At 39.6% G+C, this 21,285-nt stretch overlaps 1 protein-coding gene across 1 annotated transcript; it reads left to right on the forward strand.

The window, feature by feature from the left end:
* Positions 1-3,767: 3,767 nt before the first annotated feature.
* On the forward strand, positions 3,768-19,124 carry LOC133859958 (mitochondrial Rho GTPase 1-like). The gene is made up of 14 exons (XM_062295546.1): positions 3,768-3,893; positions 4,123-4,269; positions 5,095-5,271; positions 5,448-5,640; positions 5,675-5,733; positions 6,660-6,743; positions 6,925-6,971; positions 14,622-14,703; positions 14,968-15,179; positions 15,278-15,347; positions 15,969-16,078; positions 17,064-17,214; positions 18,160-18,335; positions 18,689-19,124. Exons 2-13 carry the CDS (start codon positions 4,201-4,203, stop codon positions 18,292-18,294), a joined length of 1,389 nt encoding a protein of 462 aa, XP_062151530.1. The 5' UTR covers positions 3,768-3,893; positions 4,123-4,200; the 3' UTR covers positions 18,295-18,335; positions 18,689-19,124.
* Positions 19,125-21,285: the final 2,161 nt, after the last annotated feature.

A 21,285-nucleotide genomic window follows, 5' to 3' on the forward strand; every position in this document is an offset into this window, starting at 1 on the left:
ATCCGCCGGATGCCTAAGCATATCGTCTTTTGTGCGCCCATGAGCGTGCCACCTCATGTGGGAAGCTGTATGTTGTGACATGTACAACCTTTGTAATCTTGATGCCAATAAAAACCACCACAACACCTTCATGGACTGTCTCTTCGATGTTCAGAATGATTCATCTTCTTTTGTAATTTCGTCATTCCACTTTGATTTTCTACACACACACACATATAACTTTTTATTTTCCTTCCATAATAGCATACAATTATTTCGACAAGTACGTTGGAATCTTTTTATATCCAAGCTCCAAGTCTCTCAAATACTTTTTGGCCTCATACGTATTTTTAGGCAAAGTTGGCTCATCTATTGGTACTAATTGATTGATGAACTCAAACAAATATGTGGAAATTGTATTACTCAGTCTACCCACACATTTCATGTTGTATAGATGTACAATAGCTGATAGTTTGTTATATTTTGTTTTATCATGAAGTGGTTTGTCTGCATCCTTAAGCAAGTTGAGGAATTTTCTGACACTCTCATTGATCTCTTCCTCAACTGCTTTAGGTACATCTTCGACTTGCACTACCACTTGACACTCACTCTCGTTTGCTCGAATATCATGCATGCCAAAAACATCTTACAACATGGCATGTATCGTTCTTGACTCGTCGAGTATTTGTACATTATTTGTAGCTGGAGCCGGATTTGAAGATTCAACTATAGGTACTATATTAGGTACACGAACCCTAATCTTCTCTCCATGTCAAACCCAGACAGTATAACCACTCAAAATTCCACTTCCACTAAAGTAGTCATATGCTTCTTTTGGTACTAGGCTCCTATTCAAGCCACACTTCTTGTATGGGCACACAATTAAATATTTAATTATAAAGTTCGTAACTAGAAACCTCACAAACGCCTCAGCCCCGTCCATATACTCCATCAAGCCTCTCTACTTTGTTATCCAACTCTTGTTCATAGCGTGACTATATTATAATACACAAAATGGGAGGCCAATTATATGGCTATAGCAGTACTAAACCAAAATACGTGTCATTATATATATATATATATATATATATATATATATATATATATATATATATATATATATATATATGTATAAATCCTAACACACTATATACTATATGTAGCACTAAACCATATTACATAAGTTATATTTAGTGTGTGTATATATATACACAACTCTAAGGCCTCGTTTAATTTGCCGAATGAATATTCTATTGGAAAATGAAATAATTATTATTAGGAATAAAATATAGTGGAATTGAATGATTATTCATACTCTTTAGTTTGGTAACAACTCATATACTTTAATTGGAATCCAATCAAAATTACTACAAAAACCCTACATTGTTTATTTATTTATTTTTTAAAAAAACTCAAATTGAAAACTAGTGGGTGGCCGACTACTCATTGGGATGGTCAGCCATCTACCAAAAAAGCTGGGGGTGGCTGCAACACCCCCGGAGTGGTCTCCAGGGGTGGTGCCATCAGCCCAAAGCCCACTGGACAGGCCACCCTCAAATGATCCAGGCGAACACCCCCGGCTCATAGTGGCTAGCCGACCACCCCAATGGGTGGTTGACCAGCCATTGTAAAGGGATTTTTTTTTTTTTTTGATTTTTAAAAAATTAGAGAAAATATAAAATAATGAGTTTTTTTTTTTTTTTTTTTTTTTCTAGAAAATTTAGTATATTCCTAAATGAATAGTTATTCCTCTCATTTTTTTTTTTTAGAGGAATACATATTCTTTTGCATAAGGGAATAAACTATTCCAAATAATAGACCTCTACCAAACATAAAAATGGTTATTTTATAGGAAGGATCAGGCTTACATGCTGTTAAAAATTACAGCATGTATGCTGTTGTGGTATAGGCAAAAATGCCCCCAGCACAACTCAGCCCACCTCTGGCTTTCTCCAGCCAAAACCGTCGGATCTTGGATCCCGGCTAACCCAGATCGACCGAATCTTGGCCGATTGGCTGGGATCCAGCAGTTCTCGACCAGATCAGCTGGATCCCACCCAATCGGCCGAGATCCGGCATTTCCAAGTCCAAAACGGTCGGATCTCACCCAACCAGCCGGGATTCGGCCATTCCCCCGCCAGAACGGTCGGATCCTGGCCAATTGACCGAGATCTGGCCGTTCCTGGCCAGATCGGCCGGATCTGGCTAAGATCTGGCTGTTCCGGCCAGTTATGCTAGATCCCGGCTGGTTGGCAGGGATCCGGTCGTCCTCTGGCCAGAACGGCTGGATTCTGGCCTGTTTGTCGGGGAATGGGATTGCCGAGGAAGGGTATTATTGAAAGGGCACCATGTGGGAGGAAAAACATTAAATGTCTTTGAATGCTTTCTACTTACCCCACTTTTTGATGGTCCACTCCCTATATGACATGTCATAACAGTATACATGCTGTTATTTTTTATAACAGTATGTAAGCCAGATCCCTATAGGAATACTCATTCAATTATGGGGGTCTATTCCGTGAATCAAACGATGCCTAAGTGTATGTTAGGGTTATACATATATAGTATACTAATTAAATATAACTTATATAAAATATATAGCTCTAAATCAAAATATAGGGTATATAGTAGTATGTACGTATACTACACCCTAAACACTAAACTTTAAAACCATAAATCCAAACACTATACCCTTAACCTTAAAACACTAGACAAAAACCTCAAACACCAAACATGCACCAAACACCAAATACGCATTACCCAATCCCAAAACTCTTAAACCCTAAAACCCATAGCTAATCCACAAAAAGCCTAAACCCAATAACATAAACCTGTCAAAACCAAAACCATAAACACAAACACCATACACCAAGGCCGGCTCAATATATTTGGGAACCTTAGGCAAGAAGTTTAAGTGAGGCATTTTCTTTAAAATTAAACATAAATTAAATATTATTTAATTTAAAATCACATTTTTATTCAAAATTCATTCTTTTCACTTTTTGGTATGCAAAATTACTTATTAAATTTTTATATTCAAGAATTGTTGTATTACATAATTGAATGTCAATATCATTATTTTCAATGTCATATTTTTGTTGTATTATTTCATTATCTTCTAATTATTTTACATGAATTTCTTGTTCATTTATGTGTTTTTCAACTAAATTATCATTTATATTTTGTTTAGTGCTAATAACAAATTTATTTAAACATCATTTTTGAGATTCAATTAATTTTTCTACTTTTTTAATTTTTCATATCCACAAGCATATTTTCTAGTAGACATTTATAACTTAAATTATTTACAAATTAAATAAACACGGTTTATAACAATTTTTTTTTTTATATATTATGACTATAATAAAAATAAATTAAAAAAATAGAACGATAAAACCTGATTTGTCAAGGCTCGAATTCTCTTTCTTTAATCTTTATGATAAAATTATCTAACACTTTTAACCTGCACTAAAAAAGGCATATTAGTGTAAAATTATTTCTTAAAATTAAATAAAAAAGCTAATGCAATTGATTGCATACCAAACAATAAAAGAGAACACAAAACACAACCATATAAACTATATCATACACAATCCGCTGTGTTTGTGTGTGATTCCACTGCATTTTTTAGTTGCCATGGATTTTCACGTCTAAGGCGCCTCAAAGGTCGTGTCCATTTCTTTCATTTTCCTCTGTGTGAGAATATGCCTTGCATTGTTGGAGTATTCCAACCCCATGTCGTCCTCTGGGTTGAACTTGGGCCGCATAAACTCTAGCTTCGTCTTAGTGGCTCTGCTCAAGTACTCTTCTTATATGGAACTGGCTTCTTTGCTTGGTTGGTGGGTGGGCGTTTGGGTTGGTGGTATGGCAGGACTGCTCTGGCTTCATGGCTCAAGGTGTGCACTGGGGGCGAGGTCGGTGTGCTTCACCCCAGACACCCAAAAATTTGGAAAACGTTTTCGGAAAATATTAGCATCAAAACAAGTGGATCTAAGTTTGACTATAAAATCATGCATTGTATTAATTGGAGCCATAGGACTTTTTTTTTTTGATCATGGGTTTTCGGGAATTGTTTCCCTTGGCAATGTATGAGGCCACCATGACTTTGACTCTATTTTTATGACTTGTGAAATCTTTGAGCAGGTGAAAGTCCCGGTCATACTGGTAGGTTGTAAGCTGGATTTGAGAGATGAGAACCAGAAGGTGAGCCTGGAGCAGGTGATGTCACCAATAGTGAAACAATTTCCTGAGATTGGATGCATTGAATGTTCAGCACTTGAACAAATTAAGGTATTGTTTATTGGTGCTATTTTCTGTCTGTCTTCCTTTTCTCTTTTAATAATTTTTTTTACCTGTGTTGTTGAGTTCCTTTGTGGTTCATACTTGTCAAATCTTTTAGTATATCCTAGGTAGCACTATACATGTGTTTTTATCGTTATAGACACAGTAGCAGAGCCTCATTATGTTTGAATTCCAACACTTATCACCATATTCATGTTCGGTATTAAGAGAAGGTAAAACGTTTGGGATCTTTAGGCAACTAAAATTTGTTGTGTGAAACAAAAATGCTTGTGGAAACATCAGTTTTCTACTGAGCAACTGATCATATGTCAGTTGTTCATCGATATAACTGTGGGACCCAAGCTTTCATATCTTGAAGGGGTTTGCATAGTCATTATGAGCATCAATCAGCCTTCTCTTACAGCTGATTGGCACATTGACTCCATAATCAAAGACAGTCACCTGTTACTTGCCACTTTCCCTAGCTGGAAAGCTACCAAAGTTCCAAGACGACCGGCATGCTCATGTAGCCTCAAAATGGGCCGCTTGCCATAACTCTTAGGGAAGCATTCCCTGCAATTCCCCCTTGTTTTCTTCTTTTTGTCTTTCTTGTAATTCTATCTCCCCCCTCCCTTGGCGTCTGTATTGCTCAGGGAAAGAAAACTTAATTTGTGCATCAGGGACTCAGTTGTGGCTACGAGGATCTAATTTTGGTTTAATTAATCCCACATTTAGTTGGATGACTCTGATTATCTGAAGCGATGTTTGATTCTTTCATTCTCCTTTTTTTTCTTTTTTTTTTTTAGTTTACTGCTGAAATGTTTTTATCTGTAGATCCCTGAAGTTTTCTACTATGCACAAAATCCTGTGCTTAATCCAATAGGTCCACTAGTGGATCAGAACACACAGGTTTTCAGGCCCAGATTTGTTGGAGCCTTGAAGCGGATATTTGCTCTTTGTGACCAGGATAGGGATGGTGCCCTCAGTGACGCAGAGTTGAATGATTTGCAGGTTTCTTTTGCTTCCATGTTTGCAACTTCTGTCTTGAATTGAGCTTTATTTCCAAGTATGCTGTTCCTGAAAATTCAGGAATGATGTTGTAATACTTGCTAACAAGTTTCTCATCTATCAAATCATGGTATTTTCGGCTGTTGATAAATGAGGGATCTAATAATACTTGTATACAGGTCAAATGTTTGCATAAACCAATACAACCTTCTGATATAGTAGATATTAAGAGCCTTGTGGCAGAACGATCGCCTGAAGGAGTCAATGATCGTGGACTTACTTTGACGGGCTTCCTCTTTCTTCATGCAATATTCATAAAAACAGGGCATCCTGAGACGAGTTGGACCATGCTAAGAAAATTTGGATACAATACTTATCAAAAAAAAAAGAAAATTTGGATACAACGATAATGTAAAACTTGCGGAGGATCTCATCCCAACTGCTTTCAAACGAGCTCCTGATCAGGTAATATATCATCGGGGCAAATTACGATTATTATAATAGCAATGGCTTTGCTCGAAACAATAAGTGATTTATTATGTGCTGAAATAATCTATTTATTTTAGGGAAGGTAGTTAAGTTCTTAATTATCTACTGCAAAGATTGTCGTTGCTCTGCACTTTCAATTTTGATGATAATCCTTGCTCAACTCAACTAAGACTTAATCCCAACTATAATTTGTTGGAACACAAAGAATTTCTGAGAAGTGGTAGAACCCTGTCAAACATGTATTCTGGCAGTTGGTGCTAATGTGAACCTTTATATACATCTTGATTGTTAAGTATTTGTGGACCTTTATGTTAACTTAATAATTGCAGCATTGTTGTTTAATTTCTAGGGATGGATTGTAGCTGTCACTATACTAGTTCTGTTCATTAACTGCTTTTATGCACTAGACCCTTTTTTAGGAATATGGTCTGTCTGTCTTTTTTCATAGCTGTAGATGGGCAGAACTTGGTGTTACCTCTATTTCTGGTGATGGAAAACGGTTGGCCTGGCTTCAGCTGGGGATGGGCTTCAAATCATAGCATGATGCATGCTATTATTTGACCTTGAGTTCTCTACATTTTAATTGTATACTAGTATCCTACTTGGAAAAGCTTTAGGCCTATTTTAGATTGCTTCTAATTAGTTTCTCACAATGATCCCCTCATGTGCATGGAGTTTGGAGTTCTATTAAATACAACTCATTTTGGATTTGATATACAACATAATCTCTCTCTCTCTCACACACACACACACACACGCGCACACAAATGTATTATGTAATAATAATATACAAATATTATATTTCCCCAACCCATTCAAAACCCTGCAAATGAAACCGTTGCATTTTTCTGAGTCTTACAATGGTTGTTTAAAATGCTTACTGTTGGTTCTCATTTGTGTAGAGTGTGGAGCTGACAAATGAAGCCAAAGCGTACCTGAGGGGAATTATTGAACGGCGTAATAGCCATAGTCGGTGTGCTACTTTTGTATGTGTTTTTCTTTGCTCTATGACTACTTGGTTTCCATTTTCGTTGTTAGTAAGCTTGTAATGTAATTTCTATAATCAGTATTACATAGACTACAGTTCAAATAGCTAAATAGTTATTTTCCAACTTCATGCCTCTTAAAATCATGCTCAATATTGGTTTTGCCTCGTAGAAATTGGAGCTGAGACCTCAAGAAATATTTGATGTATTTTCTACTGCAGCAGGAAGGTATTTTTGTTTTCATTAATATCTTTTAATATTATCTGGCTTCTTTTACTTTGTCCCAGCTTGTATGTTTCTTTACTGTGAGAAATCCTGTTCACCTTCATGTTCACTTGATCAATCTGCATGACTTTCCATCCTTTGGTTTATGTTTATCAAGTAGTTCAGCATGATGATTCAATTTTGCTACAAATGTATCTTATGGCAATTTTAAGTCATTATTGGTCATAGTAGGTTCACGATGTCTAAAGATGGGTAAGGTAGTTAACTTATTATTTATTATTTTTAATGGCTTGGTTCCTTGTTGAAGTGATGCTATATGGCTAGCAGTACTTATAGGTACCTTGCATATATGCAAGATGCATTATTTATTAATATTTGCACAGGCAGACAATCTGCCCGTTGAAAATGTATTTTAGTGTCTTTTGTTTAATTTTTTAGGGGTAATTACCTTTTCCCCCATGAACTACCAAAAAATGCGCGATGCCCCCATGAACTACCAACTCGACCAAAATAGAGCATTCAACTACCAAAGATAACCATTTCCCCCCCTTCCGTCAGTCACACGCCGTTTTACCCTCATTTTTTCCCTCTTTTCCCCCTATGAACTACCACCATCTTCCTCTTTTCCCCCCATGAACTACCATCATCTTCCAACATGCCCCCATATAAACGGCACATGACCCGTTGACCGTTTGTTTTAACCCCTTTGACTGACGGAAGGGGGGAAAATAGTTGTCTTTGGTAGTTGAATGCTCTATTTTGGTCGAGTTGGTAGTTCATAGGGGCATTGCGCATTTTTTGGTAGTTCATGGGGGAAAAATCAAGCCATTTTTGGGTGCAGTAGATAATTCATTTGTTTATTATCAAGGATATATGAAAAGGGTACCAATATGGTTTCATGGCTATAGGTCTCGCCCCATCAGAGCTAGAGCCCAATTCACTCTAAGAATGACCCGCTTCGATGGCAGTTAGCAAGGCCAGAAATGCCTCTTTGAATCCCTCACATGAAACCCTCACACAATGCCTGATTTCCTTCACTTTTTGTAAAACCCAAGTTGAAGATTTAGTCCCTGTAGCAACGGAGGCGCGTGAGGTGTGTAGGGTGGTAGATTTTCAGGCCTAGGCAGGTGTCTGCAGTGTGTGTTCGTGGTCGTAGGAGGTTGAGAATGGGATTCTCGAGCAGCTGGTCGGTGGAAGCTAAAGACTTTGAAGTGGTGGTAGTAGGAGGAGAATCAGGGGTTCGAATTAGGGAGAGTTGTAAGGGCAGACAAAGGTCGATATTGTTGGATAGAACGGAGTTAGCCTGGCTGCTTAAAATCCTCGAGTCCCTGGTGTGCGTGACAGACTCTCGGGTGTTTTGGGATCAGTCTCGGCATGGATTTCCGCGGATCATTGCGCAACGGCAATTCAACAGACATGGAGGATTCATGGTTATAGAAGAATTTAATGGGAATCGGAGGAAGGACTCGATCTTCATCCCGGAGGGAAGGGCCGGGAAAGGCTGGATAAGCTTTCGAGAGGAATTACGCCTGGTTTCTGAGTATCTAAGAGCCGGTGCCAGAGCCAGGAAGGATGATTTGGAGGTCCGCGCGTTACATAGAGGGAGGAGGAGTTATGCTGAGGTTTTGGCCTTGAATGCATCCTCGCTGGAAGCACCTTTTGGAGAGATTAACGGCCCTGTAGCTAGAGTGCCGAGATGGGTAAGCGAAAGCTCTGTGGGGATGAAGGGTGGTCATTACCCGGCGAAGAGTGATGCTTTTTGTCTGGCGAAAGAGCATCACACTCTGGAGTCTATTCCGGCGAAGCGGATATGTACTGAGGAAAAGATCTCCCATGCATGGGCTCCTGTGAATCGGCAACGTGTGCCCATGCAGACAATTCCGAAGGACATGGCGAGGAAAGGAGCAGCGGCGGGTGAGACAGCGCCGGTTCCGGTTACGGCTCCGTTTGCGACACCGGCTCAAGCTGGACCCTCTGTGGCGTTGGGAAGGTCGTCTGACATTAGGCATGGTGCAGCTGAAGCTACGGTTCTCCCTGCAGCACGCTATAGCCATTCTGGTGTAAGTCTCGATGTGGGTGCCCTCAGAGAGTCGTTAGAAAGGATGCAAAAGGAGATTGACTTTTGTTTGAAGGGTTTGGCCTTGGTTGATGGAGATGGTCTGGGTCGTGCAGCTTCTTCTAGGGCCCGAGTGGTGGGTTTCAGAGTGGCTCGGCCCAAATCCAAACCAAAGCCCAAAGCGAATACCAGTGCAGTATCCAAATCAGCCAGGGCCTCCAAAGGAAAAGGAATCTTGGAATGTCCAGACCAGGCTATGGAGTGGAGGGCTAAGGTGGTTCCAGGCTCCCGCCCCCCTTGGGCCCATGCGAGTTCGGTGCTTCTTCATGGGGCTGCTTCGACTCAGGGCTTGGAAGCCGGGACCTTCACGCCAGGGGCTTCGTCCTCTACGTGGGCTCCGGCTTTGGAACATGTCGCCGCCAATTCCTCTCTCGACGGCCAACAGCGTTCGCCGGTGAGGGAGTCTTCTGCGCTGGTGTCGGTAGTCACAGAGCCAGACGCACGGGGGATCTTCAAGGACAGTCCAGGCTCTTGGATAGTTGCTTCTCGCCCCTCTGTAGCTCTGAGGTGCAGGAGGAGGCAGAGGCGGTGCAGATGGAGGGGCCGGGTCAGCGGAGGGAGGGGGAGATGACAGTTGGGTCCGGTGCAGCAGGGGAGAAGTCTTTTCCGGAGCAGGAGCAGGTGAAAGGCAGTGATGTCCCTGTCTTGTGTCTAGAGGGTGGTCTGGTGAGGGTGAAGGACTCGACATCTTCGCAGCTGAGGAGTGTGAATTTGCTGAGCGTGTCTCGGGAGTTGACAGGGGATGTGTTTGGGCATGAAACGGTGGATATGGAGATTGTTCCATGCCCTGGCAGTGCTGGAGGGGAAGGTTGTGAGTGGATGGGGGGGCCAGTGGTGGACTCAGTGTCCCCTGGTCTGCAGGTTGGAGTGGTGGGTGAGGACTCTAGCAGCTTTACTCCAGGGGGTGCTGGTTGGGTGGAGTTCAAGGAGGGGGGAGGGGCTGGTGATGTGGTTTCTCCTCTCAATGCCTACTCTCTAGACTTGGGTGGCTTGGGGTACTCGGACTGGGTGATGCAGAGTGCTAACGAAATTTACCCCATTGTTGGGATGACGTACGTGGGGCATAAATTGCAATTGTTAGCTTTCCTTGTATAGAAGAGGAGAGGAAAGAGGAGCGTCGCTTGGGTAAAGGACGCACGAAAGGTAAGAGGGAGATTAAAAATTTGGAGAGCTCTATTAACTATGATGCTAAAGGTTCCGGTTTGGTTAGCGGCAAGAGGAGGGCAAGGGGGCTAGTAGTAGTGTCATGAAGCCGAAGATTCTTTCTTGGAACGTAAGGGGGCTGAATAATAGGAGTAAACGCTTAAGGATTTGTAATTTGCTCAGAGATTGGAAGGTGGATCTTGTTTGCCTCCAAGAAACAAAAGTTAAGGATCCTTCTAGGAAATTTGTGCGTAGTCTCTGGGGGTGTAATTATGTGGATTGGTGTTGGTTGGATGCTAGTGGGGCTTCAGGGGGTATCCTTATCATGTGGGATAAGAGGGTGGTGGAAAAGGTGGATGTGTGCGTGGGGAGCTTCACACTTGCAGTTTCTTTCAGGAATGTTGATGATCACTTTGAGTGGGGTTTTGTGGGCGTGTATGGTCCGAATTGCAGGGTTGATCGGAGGGGTCTTTGGGAGGAGCTGGCTGGGATCATGAGTTGGTGGAGTTTGCCTTGGTGTATAGGGGGAGATTTCAATATTACTAGGTTCCCTAGCAAAAGATCTGGAGATGGTAGTGTGTCTGCCATGAGGGACTTTTGTGATTTTATCTCTGACCAGGGCCTTATGGATTTTCCGCTCGTTGGAGGTTCTTTTACGTGGTCGATTTCCTGTGGTCCTCCTGTTTGGTCCAGAATTGATCGTTTTCTTGTCTCTCCTGGTTGGGAAGATAGGTTTCCTGAGGCGTCTCAAAAGAGGCTTCCCCGCCTTTTCTCTGACCATTTTCCTATTCTCCTCGATTGTCCTCACTCTTCTGCAAGAAGGAGGCCGTTCAAGTTTGAGAATTTGTGGCTCAAGGTGGATGGTTTTGTGGGGTTGGTGAAACAATGGTGGGATTCATTCTCTTTTCATGGCTCTCCTAGCTTTGTGCTTGCTTGTAAACTAAAGGCCCTCAAATCGAATTTGAAGACGTGGAATGTAGAGGTCTTTGGTAATGTGGAGAGGAACAAGAGAAAGCTTCTTGAGGAGCTTCAGGCGGTTGAGACAGTGGAAGACAGTAGGGCTTTGGTTGAGGAGGAAATTCAAAAGAAGCTGGAGATTGTCAGTGAGTTAGAGAGATGCTTACTGTTGGAGGAGGTATGCTGGAGGCAAAAGTCCAGGGTGAGGTGGTTGAAAGAAGGAGGTAAATGCACAAAATTCTTCCATTCTATAGCCAATTCAAACAGGAGGTATAATTCTATTGATTCCTTATTGATTGGAGATTCCATTTCTTCTAATCCGGCAGAGATAGGGGAGCATGTGGTTCAGTTCTATCAAGATCTCTTCTCTGAGAAGCACAGTTGGAGGCCGCGGTTGGATGATCTTTCCTTTGATGCCATTTTAGAGTCAGAAACTAGGTGGTTGGAGAGAGACTTTGAGGAGGAGGAAGTTAGAAAGGTAGTGTTTGCTTTGAATGGTGACAAAGCGCCGGGTCCGGATGGCTTCACAATGGCTTTTTTCCAAGCTTGTTGGGAGGTGGTGCGATTGGACATTATGGAGGTTTTTTCTGAGTTTCATGCTAGAGAAGTTTTTGAGAAGAGTTTGAATGCTTCTTTTATTTCTCTTATTCCTAAGACTCTAGGAGCCTTGTCTCTCAAAGATTTCCGGCCTATAAGCCTTGTAGGAGGTATCTACAAGATTATTGCTAAAGTCTTGGCCAACAGATTGAAGACGGTTATGGATAAGGTTATCTCCAAATCCCAGAGTGCGTTCATCAAAGGGAGGCAGATTCTTGATCCAATCCTTATTGCGAATGAATGCCTTGATAGTTGTATTAAATCAAGGGAGCTGGGAGTCGTTTGCAAAATGGATTTAGAAAAAGCTTATGATCACGTCAATTGGGATTTTCTGTTGTATATGTTGAGGAGATGCGGCTTTGGGGGTAAGTGGTGTTCGTGGATAGCTCGGTGCATTTCTTCTGCAAAGTTTTCGGTGCTAGTTAATGGCTCACCATATGGCTTTTTCAGCAGCTCGCGAGGCCTTAGGCAAGGAGACCCTTTGTCCCCCCTGTTGTTTGTGTTTGTTATGGAGGCGCCGAGTCGGATGATTACTGCGGCAGTGAGTGGGGGTGTGTTGGATGGTTTCAGAGTGGGCGATGCTTCTTTTTCCCACCTTTTGTTCGCTGATGACACATTGATTTTCTGTGATGCAAGCTCCTCAAAGATTCGGTCTCTGCGAGGTCTCTTGCTCTTATTTGAGGCTGTATCGGGTCTTAAGGTTAACTTGGCCAAATCCAGCATTATTCCAGTGGGGAATGTCACTCATGTGGGAAGGTTAGCCGAGATTTTAGAGTGTGAAGTTGCTCATTTGCCTGTGATGTATCTGGGTCTTCCATTGGGGGCTCCTTACAAGTCTATTCGTATCTGGGATGGAGTTATTGAGAAGGTTGAAAAACGGTTGGCTAGTTGGAAAAGGTTATACCTCTCTAAGGGAGGGAGAGTGACCCTTATCAAGAGTACGCTCTCTAACTTGCCTACGTACTACATGTCTTTGTTCCCTATACCGGTGAGTGTTGCTTCTCACATTGAGAAGTTGCAACGCGATTTTCTTTGGGGTGGAATGGGTGAAGATTTTAAATACCATTTGGTGAGTTGGGAGAAGGTTTGTACTCCTATTTCGAATGGGGGGCTGGGCATTAGGAAGTTGGTTCAGTTCAATCGATCATTGCTAGGTAAATGGTTATGGCGTTTTGGCATGGATAGAGATGCTTGGTGGAGAGTCGCGGTGGATTCCAAATATGGAAGTTTGTGGGGTGGGTGGTGCTCCCGAGAGGTTGCTAGGGCGTTTGGAGTAGGGTTGTGGAAGTTTATAAGGAAAGGATGGGAGATTTTCTCCAAATTCCTTAGATTTGAGGTGGGGGATGGGAGCAGGATTAGATTTTGGCATGACTTGTGGTGTGGAGATTCGATTCTGAAAGAAGTGTTTCCTGATCACTTTGGCATTGCTCGGGTGAAGGATGCGTCAGTGGCTGATAATTTGGAGAGTTTGGGTGGGTCCATTCAATGGAACGTGAGCTTTATTAGAGAGGCTCATGATTGGGAAGTCGATGTTTTTGCCTCTTTCTTCCAGGTGCTGGGCGCTACCAAGGTGAACTTTGAGAGGGCTGATTGTCTCAAATGGGTCCCGTCCAAGAAATGTGTGTTCGGGGTGAAGTCATATTTTGGTTCTATGATGGGTTCTGGAGGTACGTGGTTCCCATGGAAGTGTGTGTGGCGGTCTCAGGCTCCCCCGAGGGCAGCCTTCTTCACTTGGTCTGCAGCTCTAGGCAGAATTCTTACCTTGGACAATCTTAGGAAGAGGCACATAATTATTGTGGATAGATGTTGTCTTTGCAAGCGGGATGGGGAATCAGTGGACCATATCCTTCTACATTGCGATCTAGCCTCAACTCTTTGGAACAACGTTTTCTCCCGCTCTGGTATTTCGTGGGTCATGCCTAGGAGTGTGCTTGACTTAGTTGCTTGTTGGTGGAAGTCTGGGAGATCTGGGAGCGCTACTTCATGGAAGATGGTGCCTATTTGCCTTTTTTGGTGTATTTGGAGAGAGAGAAACCTTAGGTATTTTGAGAATTTAGAGAGCTCCCTAGAGGAGGTGTTAGAGTTGTTTCTCCATACCTTGTATGTCTGGTCGATGACTTATTTGTACCCTTTATCTATCAGCTTTGCTGAATTTCTTGCTTATTTTTCGCTTTCTAGTTAGGTGTTTCCTGTTGTATACTTCTAGTGTACGTAGGGGCGCCTTACGCTTTCAATAAAACTATCATTACTTATAAAAAAAAAATGGGGGAAAAAGTTAATTACCCCAATTTTTTAATGGAAAGTTAGAAATTTCACAAATACTTAGTTTTCTTTTTTCCTATCAATATATTAATGATTGGAACCTGGTTGCTGCGGAGCTATTTTCATTTTTAATGAGAAGTTAAGATAGTTATTATTTATTTTTGATAATATAGAATTGTTTTCTGTTTATTATCATATGTATTTATTTGCATTTACTTGTTTTTTTAAAGCTTTTTGGTGAGAATCTAATTATTGTTTAAAATTCCATCAGTTGGGAAGTTTGTCATCTTACAAATAGGAATGGGAAATTTGGTTTCCATTGTAAATATAGGCTTCTTATCAATACTTATTATTTTATGGTGCTCTCTTCCAGTTGCTTCTCTTCTTTTTTAATTATTAGCTGGGCATTTTTCACTTTTCAGTCTCTCTTCGAACCTGCTATAAATAAAACTGGCAGGGACATGTCGGTGCATAGTATCTGTGTGACCGGATCCCCCCCCCCCCCAAATCCTCTTCTGCCCCTCCTTCTCGAGCCTATTGTGAGGTTTTTCGGATGTTTGACATACTTCTTTTGCCAGACCTTGGGAGAGAGAGCCGTACGTGGATGCTGCACAGAAAAATCCATTTGGAGGGTGGTCTATAGATGGATTTTTGTCAATGGTATGCGTTTCACAGTGTTTCTTTTGCCTTTTTTTTTAAAAAAAAAAATCTGAGTTGGGGTTTGGAATTTTTTAAATTGATGTACCAACTAATTATGATCTCAATCTGGCCATCTTACCCATTTATTAATATGTAAAATTTTGCACTTACGCTATACACATTTTTCAAGTTTTTAAATTTTTTAAAAATATATTATCTTCTTACAATAGCCATTCTTCTATTCTCTGGTAAGTGCTTAAGTTTTTGAGAAATATGTGATTTCAGTGGGCCTTTGCGACACTTCTAGACCCAGCTTTGAGCATGGAGAATATGATAAATATTGGTTTTCCTGGTGATCCTTCATCTGCATTCCGTGTGACTAGAGAAAGGCGTTTGGATCGCAAGAAGCAACAGATAAACAGAAATGTTTTCCAGTGTTTTGTTTTTGGGCCCATGAAGTCTGGAAAGTCTGCATTGTTAAATTCTTTTCTCGGAAGGTATTCCGAGTCATCCTTGTAAATCTAGTAGTTCCCATTAATTTAGTTTTTGTGACCAAGTAATATAAGATTTGTTGTTGATGAATTGTGAAATGCAGGCATTTTCGTGATGAATATACTTCAACCATTGAAGATAATTATGCAGTGAACGTTGTAGATGAACCTAGGGTGAGTGCTGTTTCATTGCACCTTGAAATTCCTGTTGAACACATGCTATGCGTGGCCATTGGTCTTATCAAATAAAATATATGCTAATACTTGCTGTGCATTCTGTAGTAGTTGCAATAAAGTTTTGTCCTTGTGTAGATACAGACGAACCTCGATTCTGATTTATGTTAACCCATTATCCATAGTTTGTTTGCTTTAACTATTTGAATGCGTGTGGAACTAACTCAGGTCGATGGTGACTCTTGGTCTGTCCATTTTTATTGGTAGTATGTAAATTTCCTGTAAGATTTTTAGAAGGCTGCAGAATGGCAAGTGCAAGAGAATTTCTGCAGCTTTAATTGATTTACAACTTATTTGTGGATTACATTTCACAAAGAAACCTTTTCTTTATTGTTTCTTGAGGCAGGGCTGACATGAAGTCATTGGTTTTGTCTCCACGCAATCTACATATCTGATTGGAATTTGTGGTTTAGTTTATCACTAGATGGACAAAAAATTTGCACTTATCTGATGCTTGTTATTTTTTTAGTATAAATCAAAATGCTGCGCCAGTTGCTGTAATTGCTAATCTTGTCATATCCCAACCCTTTGTCTGAGTATTGTTTGTTATTTTCGTCACAGGGAACAAAAAAGACCCTTGTGGTGAGAGAGATACCTGAAGGAGTGAGTAAATTGTTGCTAGATAAAGAATCTTTGGCTGCTTGTGACGTAGCAGTGTTTGTTCATGACAGGTGAATAAAAGGCTCTTATTGTTACTGTATTTAAGTATAGTACAAATCACAATAACACTCGTTTGTTATATTAGTGTTAACTTTCTCACTTGGCAAATTCAGCCTTTTCTTCTCTAATTTGGTTTGGCCTTTTCCAAACTTGATATTTCAATATAGAGCCATATATTAGTACTAACCAATAAAGTAATCGAAATACCATCAATATGCAAAGGTCGCAACCTAGGTATACATAAAGTATACAAGATGAACACCCAACTAGAAAGAAAATAGACGGTCAATAAAATCAAGAAAAGAAAGCACATTAGGAAAGTCTAGAGTAGCTGCCTACTGGAAAAAAAGTATTAAAGAAGAAAGACTTTAAATCCATCACCGTCTCGACCTATCTATTCCGGAGAAACAAGAGACCTATCTATTCTTGACCAAAGATTTAATCTTTAGTAAAATCTTTTACATATTATAATTTATTCTTTAGCAAAATCTTTTACATATTATGATTTAATCTTTTGCATTAGTTATTGCATTAGTTATTGCTTCCATTAATCACAAAATTCCGAAGTTTGTCAAATATCATATGATTGCTAACTTGGGATAACCATCTCTTACAATTTGATAAAAGGTCTCAAATTTTCCTCTTTTCTATGTAACAAAGCAAAGGATAAAAATTAACACACAACAAAAGCGAAGGATTAAGAAGGAAAATTTCCCTTATTGTTGATGCTGCACATAGGCACACGGGCGAGGTCTTAATGAAATAGAGTTTTAATGTCTCTGCATGCTGGTCTCATGCACGTATGTGGGTTTTGACCGTCACTTTGGAAGTTACTAATTTAATTGGCAAATGAACTTAAGATTGCTTTAAACATGATTTCAATATATTCTGTTACTTATCGAGAACACACACACACACTCATATATTACTTGTATTATTTCACTGTTGCATTTGTATGTAGCACTTTCTGTGGATTGATGCATTTTACTTTTACAGTTCTAATTCTTTCTCATGGGAGAGAGCAACTGAGTTGCTGGAAGCAGTTGCTAGTCATGGTAAAGATACTGGCTTCGAGGTTCCTTGCCTCATTGTGGCAGCTAAAGATGATCTGAACTCATGTCCCATGGCCAAACAAAATAATATTAGGGTATTTATCCTTTCTCGTGACTATAATATCATGCATTTTCTATTATGCAGGCTCCATTACCCACAAAATTTATTTAGTGAGTTTAGTTGTTTGCTTGCTCTGAACATAATGGCTCCAATAGTTGGCTCGTAGGTGTTTAGTGCTTGTTCATGTAGGTTTTTTCTCCTTAGTGGTAATAATTCTAAATTTGTTAGACAGTCTCTTTAAACTAATTTGATTAGCATTATTTGCATCTTGCGACTTTACATACATGCACAAGATTTTTCCCAATTCTTAATTTGGAACAAAAATATTACGAAGTATGAATGATCGATACAACCAAATACAAGATCACTAAACAATAAACAAAGTTAACACTCTCCAAATTCCAGTGAACGGTCCATATGCAGAAACTACATTTCAATGTTTTTTCACTAGCAAAATCTGCCTTGTGATTTTTCTAGTAATTTGGCAGGAAAAATTGTTTAGACAAATTAGCTGAATGGTGAAGTTCCAAAACTTGGACAAGGTGGCCTAAATTTAACATTTTTGGAAAAAGTACCAATGGTCAATAAAAAAAGAAAAAAGAAAAAAAAATGATTGAACAACTTCATGAATCTATTAGAGTAATAGTAGTTTCAAGTTGTAACTTGAGATTCTTGGACTACATTTTCCCTGTTTCAGCCATTCTATGGCTTTGGTTGAAAAATGACATCTAAATATTTAGATATGTTCCACGTGGTTTTGTGCATAACTATGGAAATACATGTACTTAAGGACTGTTAATCTTTTGCTTCATGTTTTGATCGTTGTGATGATTGTGAGAGTAAGATTGTTGTCAGCTGACCTTTAATTCTTTACATGACCAGTATTTTGTTAATTGTATTTGTTATGTTGTATATGATACTAGCATATTTTTGGCCCTAAATTGTCTTGCATATTAACGATGCAATTTTGCTTTTGTAGGTTAGTCAGCGCATGGGAATAAAGGCTACCATACCTATCAGTTCGAAGTCTGGTGATCTCAATAATGTTTTTCGTAGGATTGCGAGTGCTGCAGAACACCCTCTTCCGAAGCTGAAGCGGAGGAGGCTAGCATGAACATCCACCCTTGCTCTTATAAACTGCTTATGGACTTTCAGGTATGTTATGCTGATCTTTTGTGTTTACAGATGTCCTTGAATCTGTTGGCTTCTTGTTTCTAATGGATGATCATTTTTGCTGTGGCAATTGCTATAGTTTTTGTTCATCTGCCTCTGCAATGCACCACTGGTCAATGACTGTTTATTCAATTATTCAATTGTTTCTTCATGAATTGATGCCCATCTGCTCCATGTTTTCCAAATCCAAAGCTTATGATTCTTCTCTCCTCTTTCATGTATATTGTTTTTTACACCACTCTTTCTTGTTCAACGCTTCCATATCTAGTAACTTGATTACAATTTGGTCCCACTTAGTGTTATTTACTGTTGCTAATCCTAGTTGTATCTTGCAGATTTTGGATGGTGTGAACTGCACGTGGGTTTCTAGATCATTAACTGTGTATATATATGGCTAGGCTTGTAAATCTGGAAGATGGGAGATTGATCTGAATTTTTGGGGGATCATCTTGTTAGGGGCTTGTTGCTTTTCCGATTTTTAGAACTAGAGTATGAAGAGTAAAAGACTACCGAAAGAATTACTTATACGCACTTCAGGTGTCGTTGTGACTGTCATTTCAGCCAATGGAATTTCTCATCATGAATTCATGATTTTCGAAATTATTGCATCAAAGGGAAAGTAATATGTAATATTGGGGTCACAAGACTCACATGGACATCTTGTTGGGCAACAGCCGGAAACATTGTAATGAAACTTTTTTTTTTTTTTTTTTTCCCTAAGCACAATTATATGAAACTTGAAAGACAATAAAAGGAAAGCACTTTTCTGTACCGCAGATGTCTATTTCTTCCTCTAAGCCGCCCCACCATTAAGGTAGCAAAGAAGCTTGGAGCTCTCCATTCCATTCCCATGCATCTCTAGCTCATACTTCTTGCCTATGGTGAAATAAAAATTTAATTTTTCTTAATATTTTAATACTTTTGGTGGACTAATTTCAACATTCAAACACTGGTGGACATAGAACTTCCTATTTGGGTTGGATTTGTCCATGTACTATTTGTGAATAGCGATGAAGGAGAGAAGTAAAAGAAAATATTTATAGGTTTTATATTTGAGAAAGGGGTGTCGGCGACCAGGTTTGCTGAAGAAGATGGTAGAGCGGCGGCTTGAGTTGGGTTGCTATAAAAGAATAAAGAAGAGGAAATGAAGGGAAGGAAGAGGCGTGGATTGTGGAAGAGATGTTGCATGACAGGTGTAGACAGTGCTTGGTTAAACACTGCGCTTTGGGAGTGTGTGGAATTCAAAGTATTGTCACACGTACCACGGAATGTGCATGGCTAATTTTTTTTTTTTTTTTTTTTTATCACATCAATTTTATTTTAATACTATTAGAGTAAACTCGGCCTAAATGACAATATTTTATGCTCCTAAAACTATAATAAAATTCTAAATTTACCCTCAATTTCAAATTAAAATTAAAAAAAAAAATGAGACAAGAATCCAAGATAAGAAAAGAAAAGATAAGGACAAAAGAGGATTAAGGCATAAAAAGGAAAAAGGACTTCACTTTTTAGACTCTCTCTCTCTCTCGTAACTTCTTTTGTTTCCCTTGTTTTAGTTGTTCTCTTCGAACTTCTTTTGTTTCCCTTGTTGTAGTTTTTCTCTTCTAATATATATAATAAGCAAAGAAATAAAAGAAAGGAAGAAGCTCTCACTGTCTCCCTCTCCCTGCCGACTCTCTGTGTGCAAAATATATTTTGGGTAGCTTACTAAAATAAGCTTTTTATTGATATTTTATAAGTATTTATTTAATTTATCTAATGTTTTTAAACAGGGTTTTTCAAAGCGGAGTTATAAATCACGCCATTATAATGCTCGAGTAAAAGTCACTATTTTATAAAAGAGCCGTTGCGCCGCCCAATTGTTTTAAAAATAATATTATGCATTATTAAATACTTATGCCGTTATTTTGCTCAATTTTATAGAATATAACATTTGAATTATTTTATAACTGTGACAAATTAGTTATATTAACTGTTATATTGATCTATTTTTATAAAAATAAAAAAAAAATAAAAAAAAAATATTATACTTATGCGATTTATATATATATATAACTGTTATATAAATAACCGTTATGATTATAGATGTTTTTAAACGATCCTTATATAAATAACCGTTTTTAATAAAAAATGGTATTTTAGTCATTTTATAAATAAATATTATAATGCCCAAATGAAATATGTGTAAAAAAAAAAAATTACTATCCCTCAATTTAATATATAGCATTTTGCTATCCCTAAAATTACTTTCTTCGAGCACAGCTTTAATATTTCTTCGAGCTTAGTACGTAACATCATATATAACATATGCATGGCGCTCGAGCTCACCTCAGTATGGGCTCGAGCGCACATCACACTTTTTGGGCAATTTAGCCTGGCCAAAAAGTGCAATTTAGACTAGATAAGTGATAAAATTATAGAAGATACTAGAATATTTAGTATCATAAGTGCATGACTGCTCGTAGGAACGTCCTCCAATTACCCCAGTGAGTTGTTGGGCCAGTTGCAAGTGGCCTGAAAGACTATGCTGCATTGTTGGTCCATGCATAATTGGGCCCGTGAGAGAAGGCCCCATAGAAAGGTGTGGAAGAGGTCCAAAACCAGGTGGATAGAAAGGGCCAGAAGCACCCATGGGCTGGGTTCCCATATCTGGAGCAGTATAACCCGAGGGAGAGGATATTTTAGCCTTGCCTTTGGGACACTTGTCATGATCGGGCTGGTGAGACGTGGCAAATTGGGAATCATGGGAACCACTCGCAGCTGGAGGAGCAGCAGCACCCAGAAGCTCCGGAGGTGAAACACCATGCATAGGCTGAGGCTGCTCAAGAAGGAGGGAACCGGAACTCAGACCACCATGAGAAGATGCTGGAGGAGGGTGAAATAAGGAGGGCCTTAGATCCTTTGAGCAAAGCAGAGAAGAAGACATCAC

Source organism: Alnus glutinosa, chromosome 2 (assembly GCF_958979055.1).
Source record: "Alnus glutinosa chromosome 2, dhAlnGlut1.1, whole genome shotgun sequence".
In the NCBI taxonomy this organism is placed as follows: Eukaryota; Viridiplantae; Streptophyta; class Magnoliopsida; order Fagales; family Betulaceae; genus Alnus; species Alnus glutinosa.

Coding starts and splice junctions, on each gene's coding strand:
- LOC133859958 (XM_062295546.1), top strand. CDS start 4,201: ATGTCACCAATAGTGAAACAATTTCCTGAGATTGGATGCATTGAATGT. Junction 5,641..5,674: donor AAGAAAATTTGGATACAATA/CTTATCAAAAAA, acceptor TTGGATACAACG/ATAATGTAAAACTTGCGGAG. Junction 6,744..6,924: donor ATAGTCGGTGTGCTACTTTT/GTATGTGTTTTT, acceptor TAGAAATTGGAG/CTGAGACCTCAAGAAATATT.